The sequence below is a fragment of the Emydura macquarii genome, unplaced genomic scaffold (assembly GCF_026122565.2).
Source record: "Emydura macquarii macquarii isolate MOO-44397 ecotype Brisbane River unplaced genomic scaffold, CSIRO-AGI_Emac_v2 contig_383, whole genome shotgun sequence".
Lineage (NCBI taxonomy): Eukaryota > Metazoa > Chordata > Testudines > Chelidae > Emydura > Emydura macquarii.
In genome coordinates this window covers 8,431,076-8,458,689 of record NW_027130520.1, presented here as the reverse complement: position 1 = coordinate 8,458,689, position 27,614 = coordinate 8,431,076, and the positions used below count along the sequence as shown (strand labels likewise).

Here is a 27,614-nt window from a genome sequence, read left to right as displayed (position 1 = left end):
TTACGGAAGAAAAACCACCAGTATTTAGGGCTTTGCCTACCCCATTCTTTGTAGTTTGCCCTGTTTAAGATATCTCAGCATAGCTCCCCTGATGGCCAACATCACAGGAACATTTAAACAATTCCTGATTTAGTTTCTGAAACTTGGTAAAATGCAACATGGCTGCCTCTGAAGTACAGGTGAGTTTGGTGGCTAAGAAAGAGGAAGAACCTTCATTTCCCTGTGAAGCAACTGACCAAATTTAAAAGAAAAAAACTCAGATGATGTATCAGCTGTCTCATTCCACTCAGCTCATCTGTGCTTTGCAAATGGTCAGATCTTCTTGTAAATTTAAAAGGATAGTATAAAGATACAAATCATATGCAGTTGTTTTCCTTACCAAATTTACTAACATCACCTTAAAAGTATTACAAGTAGGAGACCTAAAAAACAATGTAATGTATTTTTCGCCATTTGTTGGTTTACTTTTTGCATTCCACCACTAGGTTAGCTCCAAAATTAGACTGATTTCTAAACCAGTTAATTTATATATCCTGCAACATTGTATTAGGTAAACTGCATCCAAAAACTCTCTAAAAAGATAAATAAATAAAAAAAGGAAAGTAAAATAGATTATACAGAAAAATACATCATTGCAAAACTAACTGAATGATTTCTAATTCTAGCAGACAGATTACAGCATACAAAATTTATTACAGTATACTTTTTTTTTTTTTTTAATCTTGGCCTTTGAAACGTCTTTCACATATGACCTGGGAACTAATTGTAATGCATTTGTAAAGTGATCTATCTTGGAGATCCATTTTGCATAAACTAAAAAAATAGAGGTACTCTGGTGTAAGGGACTCACAGATTTTTAAGGCCAAAAGAGATCATCATCATCTAGTCTCAGCTACATAGGCCATAGAACTCACCCAGTAATTTCTGCATCAACCCCATAATTTCTGTTTGAACATACTCCTTAGAAAGATATCCAGTCTTGACTGAAGGACTCCAATCCACCTCATCTGTAGGTAAAATGTTCCAGTTGTAAATCACCCTCACTGTTAAAACTGCAGCTTGTTTCTAGTCTGAATTTGTCTAGCTTTAGCTTCCAACCATTGGATTTTGCCTTTTTCTGCTAGATAAAAGAGCTGCCTACAATCAGAAATCTCTTCCCCATGTAGGTACTTGTAGATTGTGATCAAGTCCCTCTTAATCTTTTCTTGGATTAACTAAGTAGATTTAGCATCTTTACCTTATCACAGTGAGGTAGGTTTTCCAAACCTTGACTCATTTTTATAGTTCTTTTCTGAAGCCTTTCCAATTTTTCAACATCCTTTTTGAAGCATGGACACCAGACATGGACACAGTATTCCAGTAATGGTTGCACTAAAGCCATAATACTACCTCCCTATTTGATATTTCCCTGCTCATGTATCCAAAGACAACTGTGGTAAAGTCAGGCCAGATGGCTACAAAAGGGATATTATTTGTGAGCTGGGAAGTGGGTGGGCGCGAGCCTGCCCACTGCTAAAGGACCCTCCCCCTGGAGGAGGAGGAGAGGCTCGTGGGGCTGGGGCCAGGGACTGATGGAAAGCGCTGGAGGGCTGGGACTGAGGGGGGGGCGGTGAGTGCCCTCCTGCAAGATCCACTTGAGGTAGACCCGAGCAGCAGGGGGCAAGGTTGCCTTCACCTCCTGGAGTACACGCCGGGGGGTTCGAAGAGTGAAGAGCCCCATGCGCCGAGTCAGAGCCCGGGGATCCACCAAGTCCCCCCGTCATAGTCCAGTAGATCTCCAATCTTGATGACTCCTGCCAGGACCAACATTCCTTGCACTGAGGGGGACTCCGCCACCCGCACAGAGACTGCTCCAGGGCCCGCCTGGGCGTACTGCCGGGGGACAACCCTGGGGCCCAAGCGGAGGTGACGTCCCACGACGGAGGAGAAGGAGGGACGGCCACAGGGACCGGATGGCTAGTGTCGCTGCCGCTGGCCTGGCTGGCACCCTCCTGGGTCCCGGGCCTCCCTCCTTGCCAGGCCAGGGGGCAATCCCTCCATATGGGCCCCGTCGCCCAGCAGTGGTAGCATCGAGCCTCCCCTGTTGAGTAGTGGACCCGGCACTGAGCCCCTTGATGGGGCACCAGAAACAACCCCTCGAGCGCCACTTCGCCATGTGCTGCTGGCAGCAGCAGCAGCTGCACCTGCCGGCAGAAGGAAAGGACGTGGTGGAAGGTGGGGTCCCCTTACAGCAGAGGGGAAGCGGGCTGATTGTGCAGAGGGGCTTCCCCAGGGTGGAGAGGAGAGGGAGAAGGGCGGCGTTGGGGAGGAAGGGCGAGACAGAGGTGAGGATCACCTGTATGCCCAGGGGCTCCACACGTGGATGCCCCTCACCATCAGGCCCGTCTCCACCGCCCGGAGGTGGTGGCCTCAGATGCCAGGAAGACGACCATCTTCCCATACGTCTTCGAGGCCGCCACCATGGCCATGGGCCACACCACCCGCGACATCGCCCGCACATAAGTTTCCATGTGGGGCAAAGTGGGCACCAGGAGGCAGCGGACCCCGTGCTTCATGGTGAGGGTGGGAAAGGGGCCACGGCCCCCAGAGATGGTGCCGGAGGCAGTGGTTGGGGCAGATGACAAGGCGGTGAGCAGGGGGCCCGCGGCCGCCTGTGCGTATGCCCTGGGAGCAGCGCCGCCCCCAGAGCTGGTGGAAGGGACAGCAGGGGAGGGTAAAGGGACAGGGGTAGGGGGCCCCACCCTAGGAGACATCACCTTCCAGGCAGGGCCCTTGCTCTTCTTTTTCCCCCCCAGGCCCTTCTCACCAGCCAAGGGTGCTCCCCCTGGAGCAGGGGGGGCAGGAGCCATGGCAGCAGTAGAGGCCCCGGAGTCCCTACGCAAGCTATCCACCACCAGTGCCCTGGAACCAATGCCTGGTGGCTCAGCAGCGGTAGCGAGACCAGTCGCCACGGGTGGGGATGGATTGTCAGGGCGAGAGCACCCAGGAAGGGGGTCCAGGCCCAGGCATACCTGCCATCCTGGGAGAGGGGAGGAGTGGGGTCGGGGGAGAGTAAGGGAGGGAGGAGGAGGGGTAGGGGAAGTGAAGGGGCAACCGCTCTTCCCTGCTAGGCTGAGAGCAGGGGAGGAGGGACCAGCACAAGAGAAGATGGGGAGGCCAAACCACGTGGGGGTACAGGGGCGACACACTCACCAGCCCTAGATGGAAACCCGTCTTCTCCGGCTGCATGGGGGGAGGGGGCAGGGGCTAAACCAAGGGAGGGGAGGGCAGTGTGCAGGGGGGCAACTAAAAAGGGTGGTGAGGGTCAATTAAATGAAGGCCATGAGCACTGCTGGTGCAGGAGCACGGGGGCTAGGGCAGGGCAGAAGCAGCAGCAGGGCTGGGAAGGCTCAGTGACAAACTGCTGAAGCCGGGCAGGGCAGGGAACAAACCAACACAGGGGCAGGGGCAGGGCAGACAAACAGACCAGCAGGGAGGCCAAAGCAGTAGAGTTCCCGGAGTCCCCACTCAAGTGTGCCACCGCCGGTGCTCCAGGACCGGTGCATGGTGGCCCAACGGTGGTAGTGAGACCAGTCGCCACGGGTGGGGATGAAGTGTCGGGGCGAGAGGGAGGGGCGGGAGCATCCAGGGAGGGGGCCGCAGCCCCAGGTACACCTGCCATCCTGGGAGCAGATTTGGTTGGGGGGGGTGGAAGGGAGGAGATAGGGAATGAAGGGGAGGGGGTGTGGAGAGGGAAGGCGAAGGGCAACCGCTCCTCCCCACTGAGCTGAAAGCAAGGGAGGAGGGCACCAAAACAAGGGAATATTGTTGGGGAGGACAAACCAGCTGGGGATACAGGGGCAATGCACTCACCAGCCCTGGTTGGAACACCGGCTCCTCTGGCTGCACGGGGGCAGGGGCTAAACCAAGGTAGGGGAGTGCAGTGTGTGGGGGCCAACAAAACAGTGGTGGGGGTGTCAATTAAAGGAGGGCCATGAGTACCGCTGGGACAGGAGTGCAGGGGCCAGGGCAGGGGGGAAGCAGCAGCAACAGCAGGCAGGGGAAGGGGGCGGGGTAGGTTGGGGCTGAAGCAGGACGGGGAAGGCTCAGGGGCAGACTGCGAGGGCTGGGAACAAACCAACACGGGCTGGGGCGGAACAAACAAACCAACCAGGCCAAAGCAAGGAGGACGGGGCAAACAAGCCAACACAGACAAACAGAAAAAAAACCAACTAACAAACCGTGGGGAGGGGAGAGGAGGGCAACAAAGGAGGGGGAGGGACCGGTTAGCAGGGGCAGCTACAGCAAAGTGAAGGGGGGACAGGGAAGGGTGGGGGTACCCCCAAGCAATGGGGTGAAGTGGGGCAGCAGCAGGTAGGGGACACTCCCAGCAGGAGCAGTGGGAGGAAGCAATTGGCCAGGAAAGGCTGTTCTGCAGGTGGCGGTGGTAGTAGTAGCAGCGGAGGTGGTAGAGGGGCCCCACACGCACTCATCCTCTCCCTCCTGGCCAGGGGGCAGGTAGGCAGGCCAGCAGGGCCCCCCAGCAGCACCTCCAGTAGTCCTCCAAAAAAGGGGAGACCAGGGCCGGTATGTGATCCCTAGACTGCTACAGGCCCATTTCCCTGCAGGCAGAGGAGAGGTTACTGCAGGTCAATTAGAGACACCTGGACCCAAGTAAGGGCTACTCCAGGTCTACTTAAAGCCTGCCTCCCCCGAGAGGAAGAGCTGTCAGAAGGTGTGTGGTTGCAGGAGAAGAGATGGAGACTAGGAGATAGTGTTTCTCTGCAGCCAGAGAAGCAGAGATAGAAAAACCCTGGCCCCAGCCTGCAGGAAGGACCGATGTGCCTCTGCTCTTCCAGAGCTTTACCACCACCTCTACAGCCCTGTGAAAGAGCTGCAGAAAGGTACCTCCCTGGGCTATATACATGCACTGGGACTACCTGCCCCCTTCCGTGCGGGGTTGAAGGACACTCCACAGGCCTGAAATAAGGCCTGTACCAAATGCTCTGTAACACAGGGGCTGACGGGAAAAGACCAAAGGCTTATCCAAGTTGGGACAGAGTTACTTTAGGCCCCACTCCAAAAGGAGACTGTTGCCATTTGGCAAGACCAAGGCGGGTTGCTGTACCACACAATGTTCGCCCTCTTTGCTACAGCATTGCACGAGTAGCTCATGTTCAATTGGTTATGTATGCTGGGGCACTGGGAGATTTAAAATATGGCTCTACTATTGACTTGCTGAGCCTGAAATTCTATCTTGAGCAAGTCACTTACCTTCTGTGTCTGGTTGTCCATCTGTAAAATAAGAATACATACCACAAAAGGGTGTTGTGACTATTCGTAGCATTTGTACAGTGCTGTGAAAAGGCCGTGTTATGCAAATCCAAAGTAGTGTTATACTCAGCTTTTTAGTGTTCTTGTACTACTTTTTAAAAATGAATATTAAAAGAAATGAAAAGCATCTCAAGTCAAACTACTGACATACACTTGTGCACTGACACAACACTACATCAAGATGACATTATGTAAGAATGTATTTAATGTTATCTAAAGGAGGCTTTTGATTAGGACCAGAGAGAGGAAGAATGGTCCAGTTGTTGGGATAAACTCTGCTCCGTTACAGATTTCCCATTAATTTGGGCAGGTCACTGTCTCGCTATGCCTCATTTCCCCACCTATAAACTGGGGATAATCTTATTTCCTTATCTCACAGAAGTGTTGTAAAGACAAACACTTCAGAGATTGTGAGGTGCTCAGATACTATGACAATAGGGGAAATAAAAGTACCTTAGAGAGAAGCTAATTAATGAGAAAAATATTAATAAAATCAACTCAGGGACTACTATTGTATAATAGAAAATTTTATTACTAACAAAGACCGTAAAAAACAAATCTATTAAAAATATGTATAGTTTTCAGTTTACAAACAAGAGAATGAAGAATATTTAGTATGTTTTTTCAGAGGATATTTCTGATGTTTCTCTTTCTTTATCTCAGTAGTAAGAATAGTGTGCTAACAATAAAAAGGAAACACTAAAAAAGAACATCCCTTATTGAAGGCAATAAATTACAAGTTAAAAAAATGCAGAAGACACAATATAAAGTAAATACATTCAAATTTCAATATATGTTGGATAAAAAGTAATTTTGGTTTACCAGACCTACAATTTTTTATTCAATCAGTATTTACATGACCTTTCTGTGTTCAAACAATCCCCACCAAAGCTGTTCAAAGTGGAATAAAATAGCCTCACTGTATCATATCAAAGTGGGTATGTCAGACTAAGAGCCATCCTGTTACCAATAAGGCACAGGCAAAACACAGAAGAGCCCTATAGAATGCATCAACATGAGTGTTACAGATGGAAGGTGAAACCCTGGTTCCCTTGAACTCAATAGCAAAACTCCCATTGACATCACTGGAAACAAAATTTCATCCAAAGGACTCTGTCCTGCAACCCTAACCACACCAATAATCCTTACTCATGTGACATGTCCCACTGAAAACAATGGGACTACCTCCATTATTAGGGACTACTCTGAATTGGGGAATTGGGCCTTAATGCCAAAAATCTAAAGAAAATATGGCATTTCTGTATACACAAACAGACAATTAAAGCAGGGCTCGACAAATTTGTTTTGGAGCTAGGAGCCAGCCCAAAAATTAAGGAGCCAGACAACGTGGGCCCAGCAGCGGGGTGTCCACTCCCAGCCCTACCACATGGGCACAGTGGCGCCCTGGCTGGAGTGCAGCGGTCGCTCCCCCCAGAGAAATACTAGGCGCCAGACTTAAATTTCTAGGCACCATGGTGACCTAGCGCCCGGGGTTTGTCAAGCCCTGCATTAAAGCATGTAGAAAATTACAGTGCATGGAAAATGCATTACTGTCCTGTTTTGAGAGAGAACCTCATCAGATGAATTTGCATGTTAATATTTCAAGGGTTTCTTTTTCTGTAAGTTTATATTTCTCTACATATAATCTTTAACATTCAAGTCATTTAACTGATTGTAAACACAAAGGAAACAGAATATTGGATTTTTTAAAAATGTGCTTCAGAACATGCTGTTCTTGGGTATTTAGGGCTCTGTTCTGCCTCCTCACTGGGGGTGATGCAGTTGAACACCACTCCAGCAGAAGATCTGGGAAACATCCTTTTTGAAGTGGAACTGCATCTCATGCACCAATTCTTGTACAGAATGCACAAATACTGCACCATTTTGAAGAGAACAGCCAGTGAAGAAGATAAACCTGCCTCTCTCTGCCTCTTCCCTGCCCCCTTTGTAGAGCCACTGGCATTAATTTCTCCCAGTCCTGCTATCCCTTAGCTCTGCCCTTGCATAGGTGTGCAAAAGTAAAGGTCTCTCCTTGCTCATTTGTGGAGGGGCCAGACACAATCTTGTCCTAAATGTGGAGGTTATGTTAGTGTTTACATTATCCAGTAGTGATTATTGCTCAGAAGGAAATGTCATCTGATCAGCACAATATTGTTGACCTTTGTGGTACTTGAAGGAAGCACCTTAGCTATAAGATTTGTGCAACATAAACAAAACAGTAGTTCTTAATGTTGAGTTTATAAAAATAAGTTATTTACAAGATTCATTTTAACTACTAAATCACTATAATTCCAGAGTCCTTTTCAGATTCAGTGTAGAAACTACCATAATAGTGCTAAAATTAGTACATGATGACAAATTTACACATTAAAAGTATTCATAGATTTGTATAACTCCTAATTATTCTAAATGACACAGCTGTTTAAGATGCAGTTAACTTTTTTCCTTTTAAAATAGACAAAGATACCAGTGAAGCAAATTAAACTTTATACTTCAAAATAACACAACTGTCTTCCATAAATTATTTTAATGCAATTTAACAGCATATTCATAAATTGGAAAATAAAGAGATTTAATTCTCTCATCTTTTTCTCTTAAATTATTGCTTGCCTGCCCAGTTTTGTGCTATTAGATCTTCAGTTTCAATTACTTATGAGTTTAAATACAAGACCTCCCCACTATGCAATATAACTTTTGTTTGAAGTGCAAAACAAGAGATATGTTTCTGGTATTTTTACAAGGCACAGAGTATCAGTAATCTTCAGTGTAACAGAGAACTCAGAAGTTTCATAAACTGAAAATATTCATATAGAAATTGTAATCTTTCAAGGACTTGAATGGTTTCCAGAATCCTGGTCTTTTCTAGTGTCTGAAACTGAGTGGACAAGCATTGATATGGAGCCGCTGGTACTGCCTGGTTGTGAAACATTGGGTAGCTGTGATTTACTGACTTGCAATGGATGAGTTTCAGTAAAATCATTTTTAGGAGAAACCCTATATGTAATTAAAAAAAACAACACTCAGACATTTTTAAGCATACAATGCTTTAGATTGAAACACAAATATTTAGCAGTAAAATGCTAATATACATTGAACTAAACAACACTCCTTTTAAGAGACAATAAGATATTTTTTAATACTCTTTCCTTAGCCATTTAATAGGCTTTTGTGTCCCTGAATCCAGTGGATCACCACTAATGTTTTTCATACCAACCACCCACCCAAAAAAGCAGTATGGCAGCCACGAACAAGCATTGATTAGGGAATGCTTTTCACAGCCCATCAGTGCTGTTCCTTTAATGGTCTTAGAGATCACTGTTCGGCAGTACAAGGCACATCCTATCTGAAGAGCCAAAAACTATAGTACTTCAGGCCTCTGCTGGCAAAAAAAAATCTCCAAATCATATATCCACATATTGAAACACATCAGCTGGATGGTCATGTGGAAAGTATATTATAAGCATTACTTTCTCCTTGCAGCTATTGTTAGTTATTGGACAACCTTTCTTCCAAGGAAAAGGACACAAAAACATACCACAGTATTGGTAGTATGAACTTACACCAGAAAACTAAAGTCCAAAATTAGATTAAAAAATAAGAATGTCTTACCTTCCTTCACCCATTCTTTTCATATTCTCAGATAAGCTAGTCATATCATACGTGTTGTCTGCTTTGCTGCTCTTTTCCACCTGTTCCATAGCCAGTTTAGAACTAGATAATATTTTTAGTGCGTGTTCACCACCAACATTCTCCCCTTCTTCCACTTTCTGGGTGGATGTTCCATCTGCCTCCATCTCTTTCTCAGATGTTTCTGGAGATGTTTTAATTTCTGTGAAGTTCTCTCGATTTAAGTAATCATGGTTAGTGATAGCCATGGCAGAAGTTCCATGATTTGTTGTGACACATGTACTAGTTCCCATAGACTTAGAAATTACCTTCAGTTTGTGTGAACTGGATTTGTAGTGCTTCTTTTTATGTTTAACTTTAGAATTGTGCTTCAAGAAAAATTCACATGATTCTTGCAACACTCTTCGGCTCTCACTGATTGGACTGAAAGAAAAAACAAAAACATATGACTAGTTCATCAAAGATCATTCAGACTCAGCAGAAGAGTGCTTCTTTTGGCTGGATATATTCCTAAAGGTTTCGTCACATGACTTAATTTTTAATTAAAGATTAATCTTTAATTCCTGGAGATTCCAGGACAAATCTTGAGGGTTGGCAACCGTAGAGGTAGGGGATGTAATTCTGGCTCTAATGTTAACCAACACTGAGGAAAAGGTAACCTCTGAAGATTGGGAGGAAATCTGGAGGTAGTGGCTACAAAATAATTATATCTGTGGAGCAATTAAATTTTACAGACAGAGCCAAATCCTACATGCCTCACTCTCGCCAATAGTTCCAATGACTCAAATGGGACTAACCATGTGAGAAAGGAGAGCAGGATTAGCTCATAGATAACTTAATTTGGTGACAGTTTTCTTAAAGCAAACTTTGTTACAGTGAAAAAAATGTGAGGTAGTGTAAAATAGGCAACATTTTTTAAATCACTTAGCTGAAAGTAGTTTACAGCTGAAACATCAGAAAGAATTAAACAGGAAATAGAAAAGAAGGGAGATGGAAAGGAAGCTATAAGCTCACCAACAAGGAATGCAGACTTAAAATAAAAAGAGCAAAAGAAAAATCAAACTAATGTTGACTGGGGAAGTATAAGGAAATAAAGACTTCTATAAATACATCCACAGTTTAAGAAGAATATAGGAAATCTAAAGAAAAATAAATCAGGGGAAAAGAAAAGGATACAATAATTACAAGTGATGAGATCTAAACTTATAGTCTGCTTATATCCAAAAGGATACGACCCAGGCATCTCCTAAAAGAGAGAATTCTAGGTAAGTTTAAACAAAGGAATGAAATTACTCTTGCTCAGAAGATAGAAGAAGAAGCAGTGTTCTGAAACAAAAGAAATAACTAAGGTAGGACATTAGAAATAGTAAGAGAAATAGGGTAGCAGAGTAAGCCATCGGAAAAAATGGTGGAGTCACAATCACTGCAAGATATGGCTAAAGCATTAGTGCGAATGATGTAGGCAGCAGACCAGCAAAATGAAAGGAATCAGAGTTGATAGTCAAATCAGGGAAGATCACTTGGCCTAAAAGCAGAACCATGTTAGTCCAATGTTAAAAACAACAAAATCCCTTTTGCTCAATTGAAAGGACTAAATCAGTAGGGAAATATGACTTCTACCTTATTAGGACCCAATCATGTAGTCACTGAACAGAGAAAACTTGAACTGATTCCAGTGGGAATTTTACCTATGACAGGATTGAGCCTGAGAGAGTAAATGACAATTTTCTATATTACCTGACTTAGATATAAAGGGACATGTTACAAATACGTTACTTTGAAAGCTTATCAGTACTACATACAAAGAGTTTCTCTTACTCTCTCTTGCGATTTCTGTTGAAGAAACTGGCCCATTCAGAACAGGTCTTTTTACTTCCCACCCAGAATACTGGAGAGATGCCAACAATTAACGTCATCAGGTATTTCATCAGAAACAAAAATATTTCTGGTCTAGCTAATGCCTTTGCCTGGAAGATAAAGTTTAATAAACATAAACACACAGATACATACACACACTTTGACTCTTGAAAGTGCAGAAAATGAACAGAAACCATGTACAAGAGCATACTGGGGTACTTCCTATTTTACAGCAGTTCTATTCATAGTGTGTGTCTGAATGCAGTGTAGCTAAAACATACTCAGTCAAGTCAGATCTGGTTAATCATTGCTTGCAGAGATGTAGCTGAAAGTGTGGACAGAAGGTGAGGCAGAATTTCTTAAACTGGAAGAAAAGATTATCTGGATGGAAGAATAGTATTAAGTGTTTCTCCAGTGACACACTGCATATTTGGTAGCTTCTGGATACAGAGGAGATGGAATTAATTACATGAATCAGGATCTTCAGAGAGCCTCAGGACAGTATAGCAGTGTTTTCTGCTGTTTATTGCAAAATTAATCCACCTATGTGCAAAACAGGAACACAGTTGCTATGACATTTAACTCAGTGGGGTTTTTTTAAACTTCCTCTCCCCAAATGTAATTTGTGTTATCTTGATTAATCCACTTTTCTCTGTATTCTGGACTTCAAAGTGTCAGTTACTCTTTGTTATCTAGGTACTGTGAGCTGTTGAAACTGAAGTTTTTGTTTTGTTTTTAACTAATCAGGGTAAAAAGAGAAGTCTGCAAGCCAGCTTTGATGAACCCAGGTTGACTATCACATTAAGCCACTCTGTAGTTATAGGCTTTTGTCACTGGAAAACAAAATGTACACTACAAATGAACAGATCAAATTGTAATATTTCTTGGTATAACATTTGTTTGATTATATATGCATGTTCTGTTACTATTTACTCTCTCCAATAAGACAAATTATCTTTGAGAATAAATGTCATTAGTTTCTTATTACCTGTGCTGCTATATTTAAGCACTGCAAGGCCAGTTTGTTAAAGAAGGAATAGAAACCTTAACTCTGAACTTCCTTACTTTTGAGGGTTTAGGTTGATAAGAGACTCAATACTGTATTCAGTGAAGATAGTGGATATTTTGTCACTGACTTTAAATGGGAGCAAAAGCAAGTATTAAGAGCCCAGTCCTATGAGGTGTTGAATTCTTAACTCTCACTGACTTCAATGAGCAAAGGGTACTCAAACTCGCAGGATCAAGCCCTAACATTCTAATAATTTTGTGTTTATTTTTCTTGTATTTATGGTAGCTCAGTGCAATATAAACATTAATGGTGGGATGCAAGACAACTGAAGTTTGTAACTTGAAATGAAAAACTAACAGTTCTTAGTTTATTTCCTTCTTAAAAACGGCAGCTCATAAATAGGGAGGTATAAACTAAATATTACTTGAGATGACAGGGAATTTTATGCATTAGAAACAAAATCTAATCCATAGATGAGTACTGCATATGTGCAGTTGGTATACATATTAGTTTTCTGAAGACACTTTTGATTAAAAAAATTTAATTTTTAAATTCCCAAAACTTTATTCCATATTATGAAAATCAGTTTGCAAATATGCAGTTGTAGCTGTAAGAAATAAATAGTGAAAAGCTGTGCTTTGTACTTATATAATTTAAGAAAAGACAAAACTGATTTTAATCAAAAACGTGATTCTGACCAAAATGTTCTACAACAGAATCTCAGAGTTATGAACCCAAGTGTTACAAATTGACCAGTCAATCACACAACTCATTTGGAACTAGAAGTATGCAACTACTAAAAAAAAAACACTAAAAAACTACTTAAAAATGAAGGGAAAGTTTAAAAAAAGATTTAACAACGTAAGGAAACTATCTGTGCTTGTTTTCATTTAAATTAAGATGGTTAAAGGCAGCATTTTTCATCTGCATAGTAATGTTCCAAAGCTGTACTAAGTCAATGTTCAGACACCATACATAGGTACCATACATAGGTACCTATATGAAGGCAGCCTCATTTTCAGAAATGCTCAGTAACTTTAGGCACCTCAATTAGAAAATGTGGGCCAGTGTTTTTTAGGAATAGATATTATGTACAAAATTTCCATCAAGAACAATTTTATGATTAAGTTCAAATAACCTAAAGATTAAAAAATCATTTTGCAGTCATGAGTTAGAATTTAAGTGCCACCAACCTGATTAGCATATTTATTTAAATGTTTAACTGGTCTATAAGTATTGTGTGTGCTTCATTGGAGTCCTTAATTCTATCCATTAAATGTGGTTACAAATATAATAATGCATCTCAGTAAGACTTTTTTATGTTAACATTACAATATGAATTATATAAAACACTACTCCTTACCTGATAAGGACAAGGAATATGATATTGATCACAATGGTCAAAGACCCAAGTGGTCTCCCAGATTCTCCTATACATCTGCTCATAAACATAACATCCAAGAAGTGCCACCAGTGGTACCAGGTATAAGCCACTAAAGACTCCAATTCGAATCATAAATTTCTTTAGCTTCTCTTGGTTTCTGCCATCATGCTGTATGACTTGCCGCACATGATTTAAAGAAATAATGCCAGCTAAAAGGAGAGAGAGGCCAACAAAAACACACAGGCACAAAGGCAAAAGGACAAAGTATCGAGATGCATCTAGGTCATAGAGACCAACAAAGCACACTCCACTGATATTGTCCCCTTCAACTTTGTTCATTGCAAGAAGCATAATGGTGAGAAAACCAGGTATGCCCCATGCAACTGCATGAAACCACATTGCCTTTTGTTCAATAGCTTCACAGCTCCATTTTCTTCCTGCTGCTAGGAACCAAGTGATGGTAAGAATCACCCACCATATAGTTCCTGCCATAGTGAAAAAATACAAAACCATAAAAAGGACAGTGCAGGCTTTGTTTTGAGAGCCAAGAACAACTGTTTCACCAATTTTTAACTTTTCATCTGCCTTGTTACAAGCAGTTCCATTTCCCAGCAAAAAGCCAATGAAGTACATAAGAGACACTATACTGTAACAGACAGAATAATATATGATTGGCCTCTCTGGGTACCTGAACCTTTTAACATCGATCAGAAAAGTCAGGAATGTGAACAGAGTAGCAGAAAGGCAAAAGATTGAAACTATTCCAATGAAGCTTTTGGCAATATCCAGCTCATAATTTTTGAAATACATATTGGGACATGGGGGTGCACACTGATCAATTCCCAAAAACTTGTAGCCTTGTCCATTGGAGGTCTGCAGATGCCGCGGACACCAAAATCCATAGTCCCTTCGAGCCTGCCCTGGGGTCTTCTGTGTTCCATGCACCTTTGTGGTTACAGCAGCAGTGACAGGAACAGTTTCATCACAATCCTCCAGTCTACACAGATTAAGAAAAGTGCATGTACATTAATATTTTTCCACTGTCAATTGTTCCCTTATTTTACAGCTATTCTTCCTAAGTGTGAAAAAGCTTTTAAATAATCTTATTTTTATATGATCAAAACTTAGTTTGAGAACAAAATCATGTAGCATTTAGAAAACATTTTAGTAAATCCAAATAAAATCTTTACTGTTATGTTTAGAAGAACATTTTAAATACAAACTATTTAACTGTTCTTTACAAAACCTTAGGGGTTTTTCCAGTTGGTTATGAAACTTCAGATTCTTAAATTAAGAGACATTTTGCAGTTTTTTTACTGGTCTTATTCCACATCAAAATTGTTTATATATATGTAAACTCATGAAACACTCATCGTAGATTTTATCTAGTTGACCAATGGTTGTCAGACTCACAGGAGCTGGTTCAGTAACAATGCAAGCTCCAATCCACATATAGGAGTGTAGTATTGAACATCTGGGATATACAGATGGAAATTATTGCTTTCTTTGGACCGGGCCAATGTTTAACTGCTGACAGTTGATTGCTTTGTGTTTACCATCACCTACTCTCAGAAGGCTCTCATCCCAGGGTAGCTAGTGATTCCACACTTCTTCCTGTTCCTGTTGTTCTCAACTCTGTAAGGCCCCTTACTATGCTAATTAATTTGAAATGAAGAGATCAAGACTACAAGGTCAAAGTAGGGATAAACAATTCAGGCCAGTGGGAATTTAGAACATTTTGTGAAAGTCCCACAATGGCAGTGTAAATCCATTCAAAAAGAAAAGGACTCTGAAATGGAGAGATATCTTTTTTAACATTAAATCTGCCTTCACTAATGGATCTGCTTGGTTTCATATCAGTTGATAACATTTTACCTCAGGGGAAAAATATTTACAGCAGTCAGATGGTGAGGACTCTGTCATACAATGAATAAGGACTCTGGTCGTCTTAATACATTACTGGAAATTACCTAACTGAAAAAAGACAGGAAAAATAAAAGGAGAGAGAGTATAAAAGTTGAACACAATTGTACTTATTTTTCTCTAACTTTTAAAAAAGTTAATTTTAAATATAGCTTGGGACATTTAGAATTTGATTGGAAAGAATAATTTAATCGGTTTTATAATGAACAGCTCTGCATTAGCAGTGATGGATTTAATAATTTATGGCTAAATTATGCAACCTTTACTCGAATAGGAGTGCATTTACTCACAGTGGGATTACTTGTGTGTGCAATTGCTCACCAATGATTGCAAGAGCGCCACCATCTATCCCTGAGAGTGCGATTAGATTATGACTAGTTTCTGTAAAGATGTCATTATGGATCATCATCATTTCTCAGTGATTTCCATAGGAAATGTGCTCAGTTTAAAAATAGATTTTTTTCCCCCCTAAATGCGAGATGGGCAAACTCAAATCGGGCTCTTTGCTTCTCATTCATCATCACCATTCTAAATGTTCTTCTGGACAAATTAGGCTGGACTGAGAATTCTAGAGACTGAAGTCCTTTTTAACCATACAGCAGGAACATCATGCACTGCATCATTACAGGCTTTTCTCACCAACTTGCTTTATCCTTCTTCTGATGAGATCATCTCTAAGGAATCAGTATCTATCTTTGGGTTCTCTTTAGTGCTTATCACTCTTAACACCCTCTATGCTCATTCAATCTTTGGCCTCACTGAGACTGCCAGCAACAGTCATTTACTGCTAACTCCAATTTTTATTTTTTTGTGCTATGGACTCTGTGTTAAGAGCTAGACAGAGAATACCACCTCACTTCACAAATGAACAATAGATGGGGTTAACTTTAAGTCATTAGAGATGATTCCTAGAAGAAACTGAGTATTTGATTTAAAAATATAATTTAGAAAATATACTGAATATCTGAATAAGATTATAAAACGCTAAATCTCCAGAACAATTCTGGGAGAAGTTTGCAGCTGTACACAGTGGCAGGGGTGACAGTGTGAAATGCAGTAGGGACTGAAGATCCCAGTGTTTCAAGGTTGCTGCTCAACCTGTCCCCCACCTTTGTGTCCATACTACCACAGGCTCTCCTTCCCTGTGGCTGTGCACAGTAAAAAGGTAAATGATCATGGTCTACAAGTGCCTTCATTGGGTAGAGATCTCTAATAGTAGATAGCCCTAGAAGAAAAGGGCATAACAAGATCCAATGACCGGAAACTGAATCTAGATAATTCAGACTTAAAAATAAAACATGCACCTTATTTAACAGTGAGAGTTACAATTGGAACATCTTATCTAAGGATCTGGTGGATTCTCCATCACTTGAAGTCTTTAAATCAAGATTGCATATCTTTTAAAAAAAAGTTATAGTTTCAAACAAATTATAGGCTTGATGCAGAAATTACTGGGTGAGGTTCAATTTCCTGTTATGCAGGAGGTCAGGCTAAATGACGATGATGATCCCTTCTGGCCCTAAATCTATAAATTTATTCTCTCTCTGGGGGCTAGAAAAAACACAGATAAGATTGTGAAATACTGAGTCTTGGCATGCAGCGTAGGTAAAGTAACGGGAGGTTTAATTTGTTCAGCTAAGTGGTTAAGATTAAAATAAATGGCTTCTGGTGCTTAGCTGTATGTAGATAGTGATTTATATTTCATAGCACTGTACAAACAGTTACTCTTTGTAGGTTGCAATACTCTGGTCTAATTTTCATTGTAGGGTTTAGTGCGTGGGTGCTGGGTGGTGTAGGGGGCTTGAATATACATGAGGTCAGACTAGATGATTTGGGGGTCCCTCCTGACCTTAAACTCTAATTCTTCATAAAGCCTCTGAAGTAAATAAGTATTATTATCCCAGTTTACAGATAAGGAAGCAACAGAAATTTATGATTTAAGCATTTTGCACTTCATTAAATGTAAAAAGGATTCCAGTTGTAAGTATTTGAATATTGGGGGGGGGGAAATATATATATAAAATATTTAACTATCCAATCTGCAGGACCTCATTCTAACTAGAGACAAAATCACTAATAGGAAGTCCAGGAGATCAATTTAGTAAAATTTTTTGAAGAGAAATTTCTCACTCGCTCAGGCAACCACCTATCAATGTGATACTAACACATTCTCTGTCTCAGACTTTCAGTTCAGCTGTGGGTCAAATCTGATGTGTTTGAAAATGTCACCTTCATTGCCTGTCAGATTCAAAGGTACTACACCTGTTACATTCCAGCTCCTCAGGCCAGGTGATCCCAAAAATGTCTATCAACCGTTTACAATCGGAGTATACTCTCTCACAAAGGCGTTGACAAGGTTGAATCACATGAATTTGCTCTATGCAGGCAGGAACAAATGCTTTGCACAGAAACATGTGGACATCTGGTGAACAGTGGAGGTTCACAAGAGGAAGAAAAGGCTTTAGGAGAAAAAAAAAAGATTGATTAGTAATTTTTAAAAGAAAAAAGTAGCAGATTTAAAAACCATGGACTTAACAGAGACACTGGTTTTATGGATCATTACAACAATTTGTAACACACCCTACAGCCTGCTTACCCTTAATTGTGCACTTCATTTAAGCCATCTCCTTCAAAATGTGTGAACCCTTTGTGTTTAAAAATCTGTCTCCCCTTGTATTTTAGCTCAGACACTCTGGTTACCTTCCCCAGACCTGAGAAATTGCTTTGTGTAGTTTGAAAACCTGTCCCTTCCACCAACAGATGTTGGTCCAATAAAAGATATTACCTCACCTACCTTGTCTCTTTTATATCCTGGAACCAAAATGACTACAATACTGCAAATAATTTTAATCACTACAGTTCACATTTTGTTTTCAAGTGGACTTGAAAAGATTATGAAAGAAGACTACTTGTTTGACAGTTATAAAAAAGGATTGTATCTAGTGATCTGAATGACTGGAGTCTGGAACTAAGGACTCCTGAGTTCAATTAACATTGCTAACTGTAACTCTCCTCTGATATCTTGGCCCAGTGGCAACCTCTCTAATTCAATTTTCCTGTGAAATGAGGATAGTACTATACACCTACAACTATTTCCTAAGACCAAGATTTTCAGTGAGTGCCTAAAGTTAGGATCCTAATTTCATATTTAGGCACCTGAATAAGTGGCCTGGTTTTAGTAAGTGCTGACAATCTAACAGCTTCCATTGACTTGAAAATCTTGGCCAAGATATATCACATTCATCACCATGGGATTGGAATGTTTGAGAATTGTTATGATTAATGTAACTAAGTAACATTGATTTTCTATATAATATATTCCAAAATTCAAAAAACAGACCAGATTTCCTCTATCAAAGGGTTCTGAGTTTCTATCTTCACCACATAAAGTAAAACATTGAATTACGCGTGACCACTTTTACCTAGCAACTACTAGCATAAAATTAAATAAAACTTTATTAATAGCTTAATGCACAGTTTTCAGGTGGATGGGCATAATAAAGTTAAAAATAACTTTTTATGTAATACCAAATTGATTAATAGGTAAAAACATGGTTTAGCTTAACAGAGTGCAATCCAATCCACTAGTTTCTGCCCATTTTGGGGGGATTCATTTGCCACTATATACCTAACAATACACCTAGATCAGTGGTTTTTCAACCTTTTTTTTGTTTGTGGACTCCTAAAAATTTTCAAATGGAGGTGCAGACTCCTTTGGAAATCTTGGACATAGTCTGAAGACCCACAGCGGTCTCCGGACCACTAGTTGAAAACCACTGACTTAGATCAAGACAGTTATTTGATTAAATACATCTCTTTTTGTGTTCCTGTAAAAAAAAAAAAAAAAAAAAAAAAAAATCCACACAAACTAAAACAAAAAAACCCCCACACCCTCCAAGATTCAGGTAATGTTTGTACTAAGTTATATCTCCAAGTAGTAGTCAAATATGTACAGCAGAAAAGTTGAAATAATGTATGATTCATATGAAAATCTGTAGGTAAATAGGAAAAATGAGAAGATCTTACAGTAGAGCAGAATGTGTGGTGTAAGCAAATGTGGGCAGAAAGGAAAAATTTTTACCTAGCTATTTCCTTCCAAATAATGGACATGTCTCTCAATCCTTATTATATCTTATGGCAGCTAGAAACAATTCAAAAGCTCTCAGTCAGTGATTGACATAGGGAGAAGTCGATTTTTTACTCTAAAATGGAAACTAACATTAACAAGCCTCTTTTTAAGCCATGATACTTTAATGTAAAACAGTAAAGGTCCCCTGAGGGAGAGTCTGAGTGGTGGACATGCTATTTAAGAGAAAATAAACTGACAAAATAAATACTTTTTTTCCCTCACAAAACTACAAGTCAAACAATCTTCATGGAACATAAGTAATAAAATTTAGAAGTGTGTTTGCGAGGGGGAAGATAAAACAGACTAGTAACAGAAGAGCCCCTCATGAAAAATCAAAAATATGCTAAGATGGCACTATGCCACCACTCTGGCTGCATGCTGCATCTGCAGATTCCATTACAGAAAGCTATGCTTTGTGAAAGTATGTTCACTTGACCAGCTGTCTTTGCAACTGTCTTCTTTTGAAACCCTAAGGCTTGAGCACTTTCTGTTGAGGTGGCAGGCACAACTCTGGTATAACATGCAGAGAACAAGAGACCCCTAAATATCCAATAGCCTGGTGGTTAGCATGCTGGAGACCCAGGTTCAAGTCTCTGCACCAGATCAATGCCTCCCACATCCTAGGTGAGTACCCTAATCATCAGGCTATTGGGGTTTCTTTTAGTTTTGTCAAAAAAATCCCAAAGGCCTTGATTTTGTCCCAATACAGGGGACAGGGAAAATTTCCCAACCAGCTCTAGTCCTAATGTTCAATTTACCCTGGCTCTCCTCTTTTTTGTACTGGGATATAATAAACAAAATAATGGAACTACTAGTATCTGGCTCCTATGGAAACTGAATTTACTTTTGAAGTGGTTCTATTGAAATATTTACTACATTTCTTAGTGAAAGAGTATTATACAACCCCATAAAAATAGAGCTCAAATTCTCCTTGCATATGTAAGGCTATTGGAAATGTAAAACGTCTCTTTTTGGATAAGGAAGAGTGAAAGCTTCAAATGACAGGTAAAACTTTAGAAATGTGTGAAATTAATACATATTCTACACAGGTCATACAGCTAGTCTATGTAAAAATATTATTTTACCTCATCCTTCATTCTTTCCACCCCCAATTCTGTTTCATGCACCAGTTGCATCTTATCAATAAACTAGCTTGTAGAATTTTAAGGGCTTTACTTGTACATGGTATTTCATGTTTGTTCAGTCCGTTAAACAATGGGGTCTTGATGAAGGCATCTAGATGCCGCTATAAAAATTAGTGGGAGATATTTTTCTCCTACAGAAAATTTCAACAAAAAGTGGGGGAAAAAAATCATTTGTCAAAATTTTGACACTTCATTGAAAAACTAGAAATGGAAAGTTTTCATTTTTTGGCTGCCAACTGAAAACTTTTGGGTTTTTAGCAAAGTCTAAATTTTATGCTGAAAGCAGACACTTTCCACAAAACCTTTCATTTTGTCAAAAACTCAATTTTTCACAGAAAAACAATTTTGATGGACAATTTTCAACCAGCCCTACCCACTATAAAAAAAAAGAACTAATATACACTTGTTGCAGAAAATGACTAGAAGACGACCTACTTGCAAGAAAACTCTGCCACCTGGAAAAAAAAAAAATCTTAACGCAAATTAGCTTCATTTCAACATAGGTCAGTAAATTATAACAAATTCATTCTAACTGTAAAAATATCCCATTAGCACTACATAATCAGCAATGCCACTGAAATCTATTCAAGTGCAGCTGGTAGATGCTGACAAGTGAGGACATTCAACTCAGAGAAGAAATCATTAAAATACTTGCTAAAACTATTGTGTATTGTAATATGACAAATATTTTGGGATGATATAGCTGAGATTAGTCCTGCTTTGAGCAGGGGGTTGGACTAGATGACCTCCTGAAGTCCCTTCCAACTCTAATATTCTATGATTCTAAAAACAATAGTTTAAAGAATACGTTTTATAATTTTTTTTAAAAACAAAAAAAATCCACTTAAATGATTTCATTGTAATGGGAAAATGGGGAGGGCTGCCTGTTTTCATCCTATAATGAACATCAGGATTCCAAGAGCTTGACATAATTTAGATACATGTTGCTGTAAGATTTGTGTGTGTGTGTGTGTGTGTGTGTGTGTGTAAATTGTGTTTGCCTAGAACATTTCACATTAACAGCAGTTGGTCTGGATGTTTTGGTTATCATCCATGGAAATTATTTAAGCTATGTAAGTCTCTGCCCGCACAGAAATGGCAGATTTTCTTCTAAATCTAAATATTTCTTTCCAGAAATTGGGTACTTTCTTTGCATTGAATGAGAGTTGCAAAAAATGTAAAATGAGTGTGATTTGACCTTTGGTTTCAATTATATGCCCTGCAACGTGGGCTTTGTTTCCAGTTAGCCAATTTGGAAATGTTCTATTACAGAAAATAAGCAGACTGCATTTCCTGGAGAACCATTAAAACAAAAGCTCACCAAGAGCTGAGAAAAAGTGTTGTCCTCCTGTTTGTGGGGAACAAAATGTAAAACTGAGGTCACAAGTCCACTGGAAATTAGTTAATTGCTTCAAGACTTGACTGTCCTGATCCAGGTCACTGGGCTCAACTGTTTCTGTAGTCCATTCCCATGGTTTTGTTCTCTCCAAGCACAGCATTGGCAAGACAGACATGTAATTCCTCTGCTTCCCATAAATTCAAACATCCTAAACTCTCTGACCAGTGGGAGTAGAATTTTTTGGACCACTGAGAGGGAGTAATCTCCTGAGCACAGACCAGAACACTAGAATCTGACTTACTACATTTTTAGATTCTCTAAGACATCTTGATGGCTCCGCTCCTCTGGCCTTTTGCTTAGCAGGCTGCCAAAGTTGGGAACATGACAGAAACAATGTTGCAGTATCCAGAAAGTAAGTGCAGTGATATTGCTCTGCATCATGTAGCCAAGGATAAAAGATACCAGGTATATTTAAGATATAGAGGTGAAATGTAAGTATTAAAGTTGTAACACTTAGCCATCTGGTCTCAGGCCTGTCAGATACTTAGCTTAGCCAAAAAAGGCCTCAGGCCTAGAGATAGGTTAACTAACGAATGACCCTATATCACTAGATGAAATAGTTATAGTAATACATACATTAGCTGCTTATATTTAGGACCTATACATTGCAACATACCATTTAAAGCCAATCAGATTTTGGGGGATTTTTGCAGACATAGGGTGTCAACAAGGTGCTAACCACAAGTTGTCATGATGATTGAATGATGTAATGTTAATGAGTATAAGGGGAGCTAATAAGTTAGCCTATGAAAAACAGGGCACCCCAAATTTAGTGGTGTGCAGGGTTAAAGAAGGAAAAGGCTGAAACCTTCCTAAATATGTATGAACCCCAGTGGGCATCAGTATAACACATTGTAAAAGCTGTATCCCAGCCTGCCTGTCTTGGAAGACACCAAGATGATACCCAGCGGTGGTGGTGATGAAGATGACGTGGAGCACGACTGACTCTCAGGGTTCCCCAGCAGGAAATGTGAAAGAGGGCTGAATACTTCATACTATCTCTTTATCTGCTGTTGTATTTCAGTGTGTATGGGATCACTCATCGCTTTAGATTTGTTAATAAAAGGAATTAGGTTAAATTGCAATTGTCTCGTGTGCTCCTCGGGTCTCTCATTCTAATAACATTCGCACTAATCTTCCTGATGCTCCAGCTGTTCAGAAGGCCAAACCCTTACCAACCTCTGTGGTCTAAGAGATAAACACTAACTACATCATGAGGCGACAATCACCACCTAGCATTCCCCAGGAGTAACATTACAAAAGACTATTAACCATCTCAATTTCTCCTGCTGAAGCTGTTTCACTTTGTATAAATAAATATTCAATGGACCAGAGAGAAAGAATGACTCTTTAGTCTAGTGGCTAGGACACTCCCCTAGTACACAGGAGAGGTAGATGGCAGCCCTTGCTCCCTTTGAGGAGCATCTTAGATCCCATCTCTCTACTCACCATTTCCTATTGGCTAGCCTAGGTAGCTCCCTACTCAGTGCTGGCTTTTGTGAATCCCATTCTTAGATGCCTAACTTTGCTCCTACATCACATATGGAGCTTGGGTGCCAAACTCAGGGCTGTGGATTCCATTATGGCAGCCAGGGGCCTAAAAGTTAGGTGTTGCAACACTGAATCTAAGTCCCGTTTGTGGATCAAGCTCTACCTGTAAAGCAGCAGTACTTGCTCAGAGTAAGATATAAATCGTGTGACCTGAAGTGCCAACATTGCAATTCCTTTATCATAACAAAAATATGCCCTTGCTCCAAAATATAAAATACAACATAGTCTGAGAATATTTATAACCTATATCCTATTTAAAATTGAGCAAGCATTTGCAAGACTGTTGCTTTGTACAATTCTGTAATTTCACTTTTGGAAGCAAAGGTATTTGTGCTTTCATTTAAAAAACCACTGCATTGTAACCATAAGTTCAAGTCTACATTACAGATATTATTGACTTTAGTGCAGCAATGTTCCTCTTGCTTGGAGCAAAGGTGACCTCATTTGAAAGGCACTCTGTGTAAAAGAGTTTATAGCACCAGCAGCAAACACAAATACCTTTCAGTAGGTGTCACTCTAGAACTAAAATTTATCTTCAGAATCTAACTCAATTTTTGTGGTCTGCTTAAATCCCTAATATGAGGGCAATAAGGATTGAGGCCCCCCTCAGCCAATTGTGTTTAGGTAATGAATACAGTAGTCTCAAAAGAGCAGGCAATCAGTTTTTGCGTGTATGGTGCTGTACAAGCAATTAAATGTAATATATCTGTAAAGGCTGACAAGTGTAATTCCCCCCCAATTTAAAATAGTGAAACAAACAGAGCAGGCCTGAATCTAATATCATACCGCTGCTTCAAAGGAGTTCCTCCAGATTTGATGTAAATAAGATCAGAATCAGGCCCAGAGGGTTTAGTAGCTCTATCTACCTCCCACTGAGGTCAATGGGGGTTGGAGTGTGACATAAGTTCCTTGTTTAAAGCTATAATAAGTCAATGGTAGAGAGTTTGACTCCTAGTCCATGCTTATTAACCAATTACTTCAATGTAATGCTTCATTAAACCATGCTACATAAATGTATTACACCACATTGAGGCGCTGTGGCTGATGTGAAGATGAAGTTTTAACTATTTTTATATTTGTAAATGAGATTTAAAAAAATGGTCTACAGAAAAAATTAAGTTGTTCCTTACTTGGAAGGGATTGGGAAATGTCCTTAGCTAGGTGTAAATTAAGAGGTAATTAAGGCATTCTGCAGTGGAGCTGTAAGAAGGACCCACCTCTTCACTGTTCACCACCCATTTCAAAACGTGGAGTCATTCCCAGCCCTTCTTCTGAGCTGTTTAGAAGAACTACAGAAGTCCCAATCCTTTTCAAGTTCGGACGTTTAAACTAGAACGTTGCAGTTTGTTGCTTCAGTAGGCTGCGTGCATTGCACACAAGCAGGGATTCCTTGCATTCTTCTCTCTCTCCCATCGCTATGTGCTCTCTATGTGCCACTATTTCATCCCCCTCTATTCCAAGGGCTCCCTGCAACCCTCTGACTCCCTCCCTCATGCCACAGACTCAGTGCCATTTCCCCATTCTTGGAACTGTGTTCCCCTCCATACCAAGGTCCCCCATTCTCCACCCTGCCAGGGTCTCTAGATGACCTCCCACTCCCACCATTGCAATATGCCAGAAGCCGTTTACAGATCCTGACAGGGACATACGATTTGGGTAGTCTGACATAGTGGTCAGAGCCTCCAGGAGAATCATGGTCATGACCCAAAGATCAAACTGGAGTCAAACTGAAGTTAGGGCAAGGAAAAAGGAACTAGGAGTCAAGGATCTGGTCAGCAGTAGGCCTAGAAACTACTTGCTCAGAAAAGGGGTGTAGCAGGAACAGGAATCTTTAGGCCACGACATATCCAGTACATAGTTTGCCGCTGTCCCCACTGAATCAACACATCCAGCGGCAGTTTGCTTACCTGCCCTTGTAGAAAGGTGGTGCAGAGGATCAAGCTCTTGGCTCGGTAAACCCACAGGCCTGGGTTTGAGACCTGTGGCACCTGACAGTCCCCCATTTACTCCTCTGCTATGTGCCACTGGCTCTCCCTTCTCTGTCCTATCAAATATAAGCTATTTGTCTTCATCACCCTTCACAACCTATTTCCATCCTGTCTTCATCTCTTTTTCAGTATAGAAAGGACAACTCTTGTGTTTGATTGGTCCTACATATCAGCCTCCTTCGCCCACTTGACAAATTTGCAAACAGGCACCTTTGTGCTTTCTCCCATGATGTCCCTCACACCTAGGAGAAGCTAGCATGTTAAAAATAAAGTGTAGCTGTGGCAGTACCAGCAGTGGTACAGATTAGCTGTACTGAGTACATGCCTAGGGTCTTTAATGGGCATGTACTCGAGCAGACTACTCATCCTGCAACTCATGCTGCCATGGCTACATTCTATTTTTAGTGCATTAGCTCAATGAGAGCTAGCTGAGTATGTCTCCTTGAGGTAGGAATCACACACCCAGCTTGAAATGTAGAAATACCCATTGTTTCCTTGTACTACCTTGATGGTCAGTCTGTATTCATCTGCTGTCTCTTGTCTTATATTTACACTAAGTTCTTTGGGGCAGGGACTGTCTTTTTGTTCGCTGTCTGTAGAGCACTTAACACAGTGGGGTCCTGATCCATGAGAGGGACTCCTACATGCTATAATCATACTAATAAATAATGAGAGACTTCTGTAAGGCATTTGACTTTGTACAGCATAATATTTTGATTAAAAATTCAAATGATACAAATCATGGCACAGATTAAATGGATTAAAAATTATATGACCGGTCTCAAAGTGTAAATATATGCTCTAGTTCAAACAGGAGTTAATTCAGGGAAGTGTTACGGCCTGTGTTAAATAGGTCAGACTTCATTTCTAACACGGTCTCTTCTGATCTAATAACCTATGACTACCATTACTGTAGCTACAAATGTTAACAATTCTATTCAAATCCCCATCTTTTCATTAGTCAGAATTCCAAATGGGATGGGAGCAAAGAACCTGGGGGAAGAATCTTAAAGCCACAAAGGACAGTTAGATGTTTAACTCCCACTTGTGACCAACTTCTGTTGGCCTTCACTGACTTGTGCCTTTGAAAACACACACACACACACACACACACACACACACACTAGAGAAGGCACGCTGTTTTACTTTTATTATTTCTTCACGGTTTAGCCTGTTAGTTATTTTACACACACATTAGTAAGAGTAGGAGCTTTAAAATCATTTATTTGTTGTAAAGATGCCCTCCCTATTATATTTCTTCCAAATTCAAAATAATTTTTTTAAAATAAACTGTCAAAGGTTTAGAAGTTGTATCAATATAAAATCATCATTTAAATCTTAATAAAAGTAGCTGCTGTGAAACAAACTGAAGTAAAATAATTCAAAATCCCAGTTTTCCCAAATGGTTTACTAGAAAATACACTGCATTTTTAGGTCCTAACCTAACTTATAGATCATGTGTCACCATCTGTAATTTACAATTCAAGACAATCATAACAGAATGCTTCTATTCTAAGCATACAGATCTGAAGTCTTTGTGCAAAACTTTCAATTATATATAGTTCTTTCCATGTAGATTATACACAGTATAGGTGATAGACCTTCAAATAACTTTATTATATACCCTAGATTCACAGATTGTAAGGCTATGAAGGACCACTATGATCATCTAATCTGACCTCCTATATAATACAGGCCACAGGACTTCCCTGAATTAATTCCAGCTTCAAGTTCAACAGCTATGGTTGAACTAGAGCACATTTTAGAAAAAACTCTCCAATCGCAATTCAAAAATTTCCAGTGATCCATCACCACCTTGTAAATTGTTCCAATAGGAGGGCAAACCTGAATTAGCTGATGATAAAACTAACTCAGGGTTCAGGTGCTATGTCCTTCTTATATTTGTTGTCTACTATAATAAATGGATATAACTAGTAGAGCTCTGTGCTCTTTGCAAATACAAAACAAAACAAAAAAACAACCCTGGCATGCAAGGTCACAGTGCCACTCAGGTTTGGCCAGGCCATTTTTTTAAAAAAGGCTCCAGAGACAATTCTAGCAATTATAGGCCGGTAAGCCTAACTTAAGTACCAGGCAAATTGGCTGAAACTATAGTAAACAACAGAATCATCACATACATAGATTAACACGATATGCTGGGGAAGGGTCAACACAGCTTTTGTAAAGGGAAATCATGCCTCACTAATCTATTAGAATACTTTGTCAACAAGCATGTGTATAGGGGTGATCAAGTCATAGACTATAAGGCCAGAAGGGATCATCATGATC

General features: G+C 40.5%; 1 protein-coding gene across 2 annotated transcripts in view; it reads right to left on the bottom strand.

Moving 5' to 3' along the window:
* Positions 1–5,839: 5,839 nt before the first annotated feature.
* The window catches only part of FZD6 (frizzled class receptor 6), a 33,833-nt gene continuing 12,058 nt past the window's right edge, over positions 5,840–27,614 (bottom strand). The window contains exons 1-6 of one of the 2 annotated variants that reach the window (XM_067537350.1): positions 17,376–17,488; positions 15,066–15,164; positions 13,170–14,187; positions 10,759–10,907; positions 8,923–9,363; positions 5,840–8,307 (exon numbers count right to left, since the gene is read on the bottom strand). In XM_067537350.1, coding sequence (XP_067393451.1) covers positions 8,139–8,307; positions 8,923–9,363; positions 10,759–10,907; positions 13,170–14,000 — 1,590 coding nt within the window. In that variant the 5' untranslated portion in view covers positions 14,001–14,187; positions 15,066–15,164; positions 17,376–17,488 and the 3' untranslated portion in view covers positions 5,840–8,138. Of the gene's footprint in view, positions 8,308–8,922; positions 9,364–10,758; positions 10,908–13,169; positions 14,188–15,065; positions 15,165–17,375; positions 17,573–27,614 lie in introns of those variants that run through there. The other variant, XM_067537349.1, reaches the window with a different exon arrangement.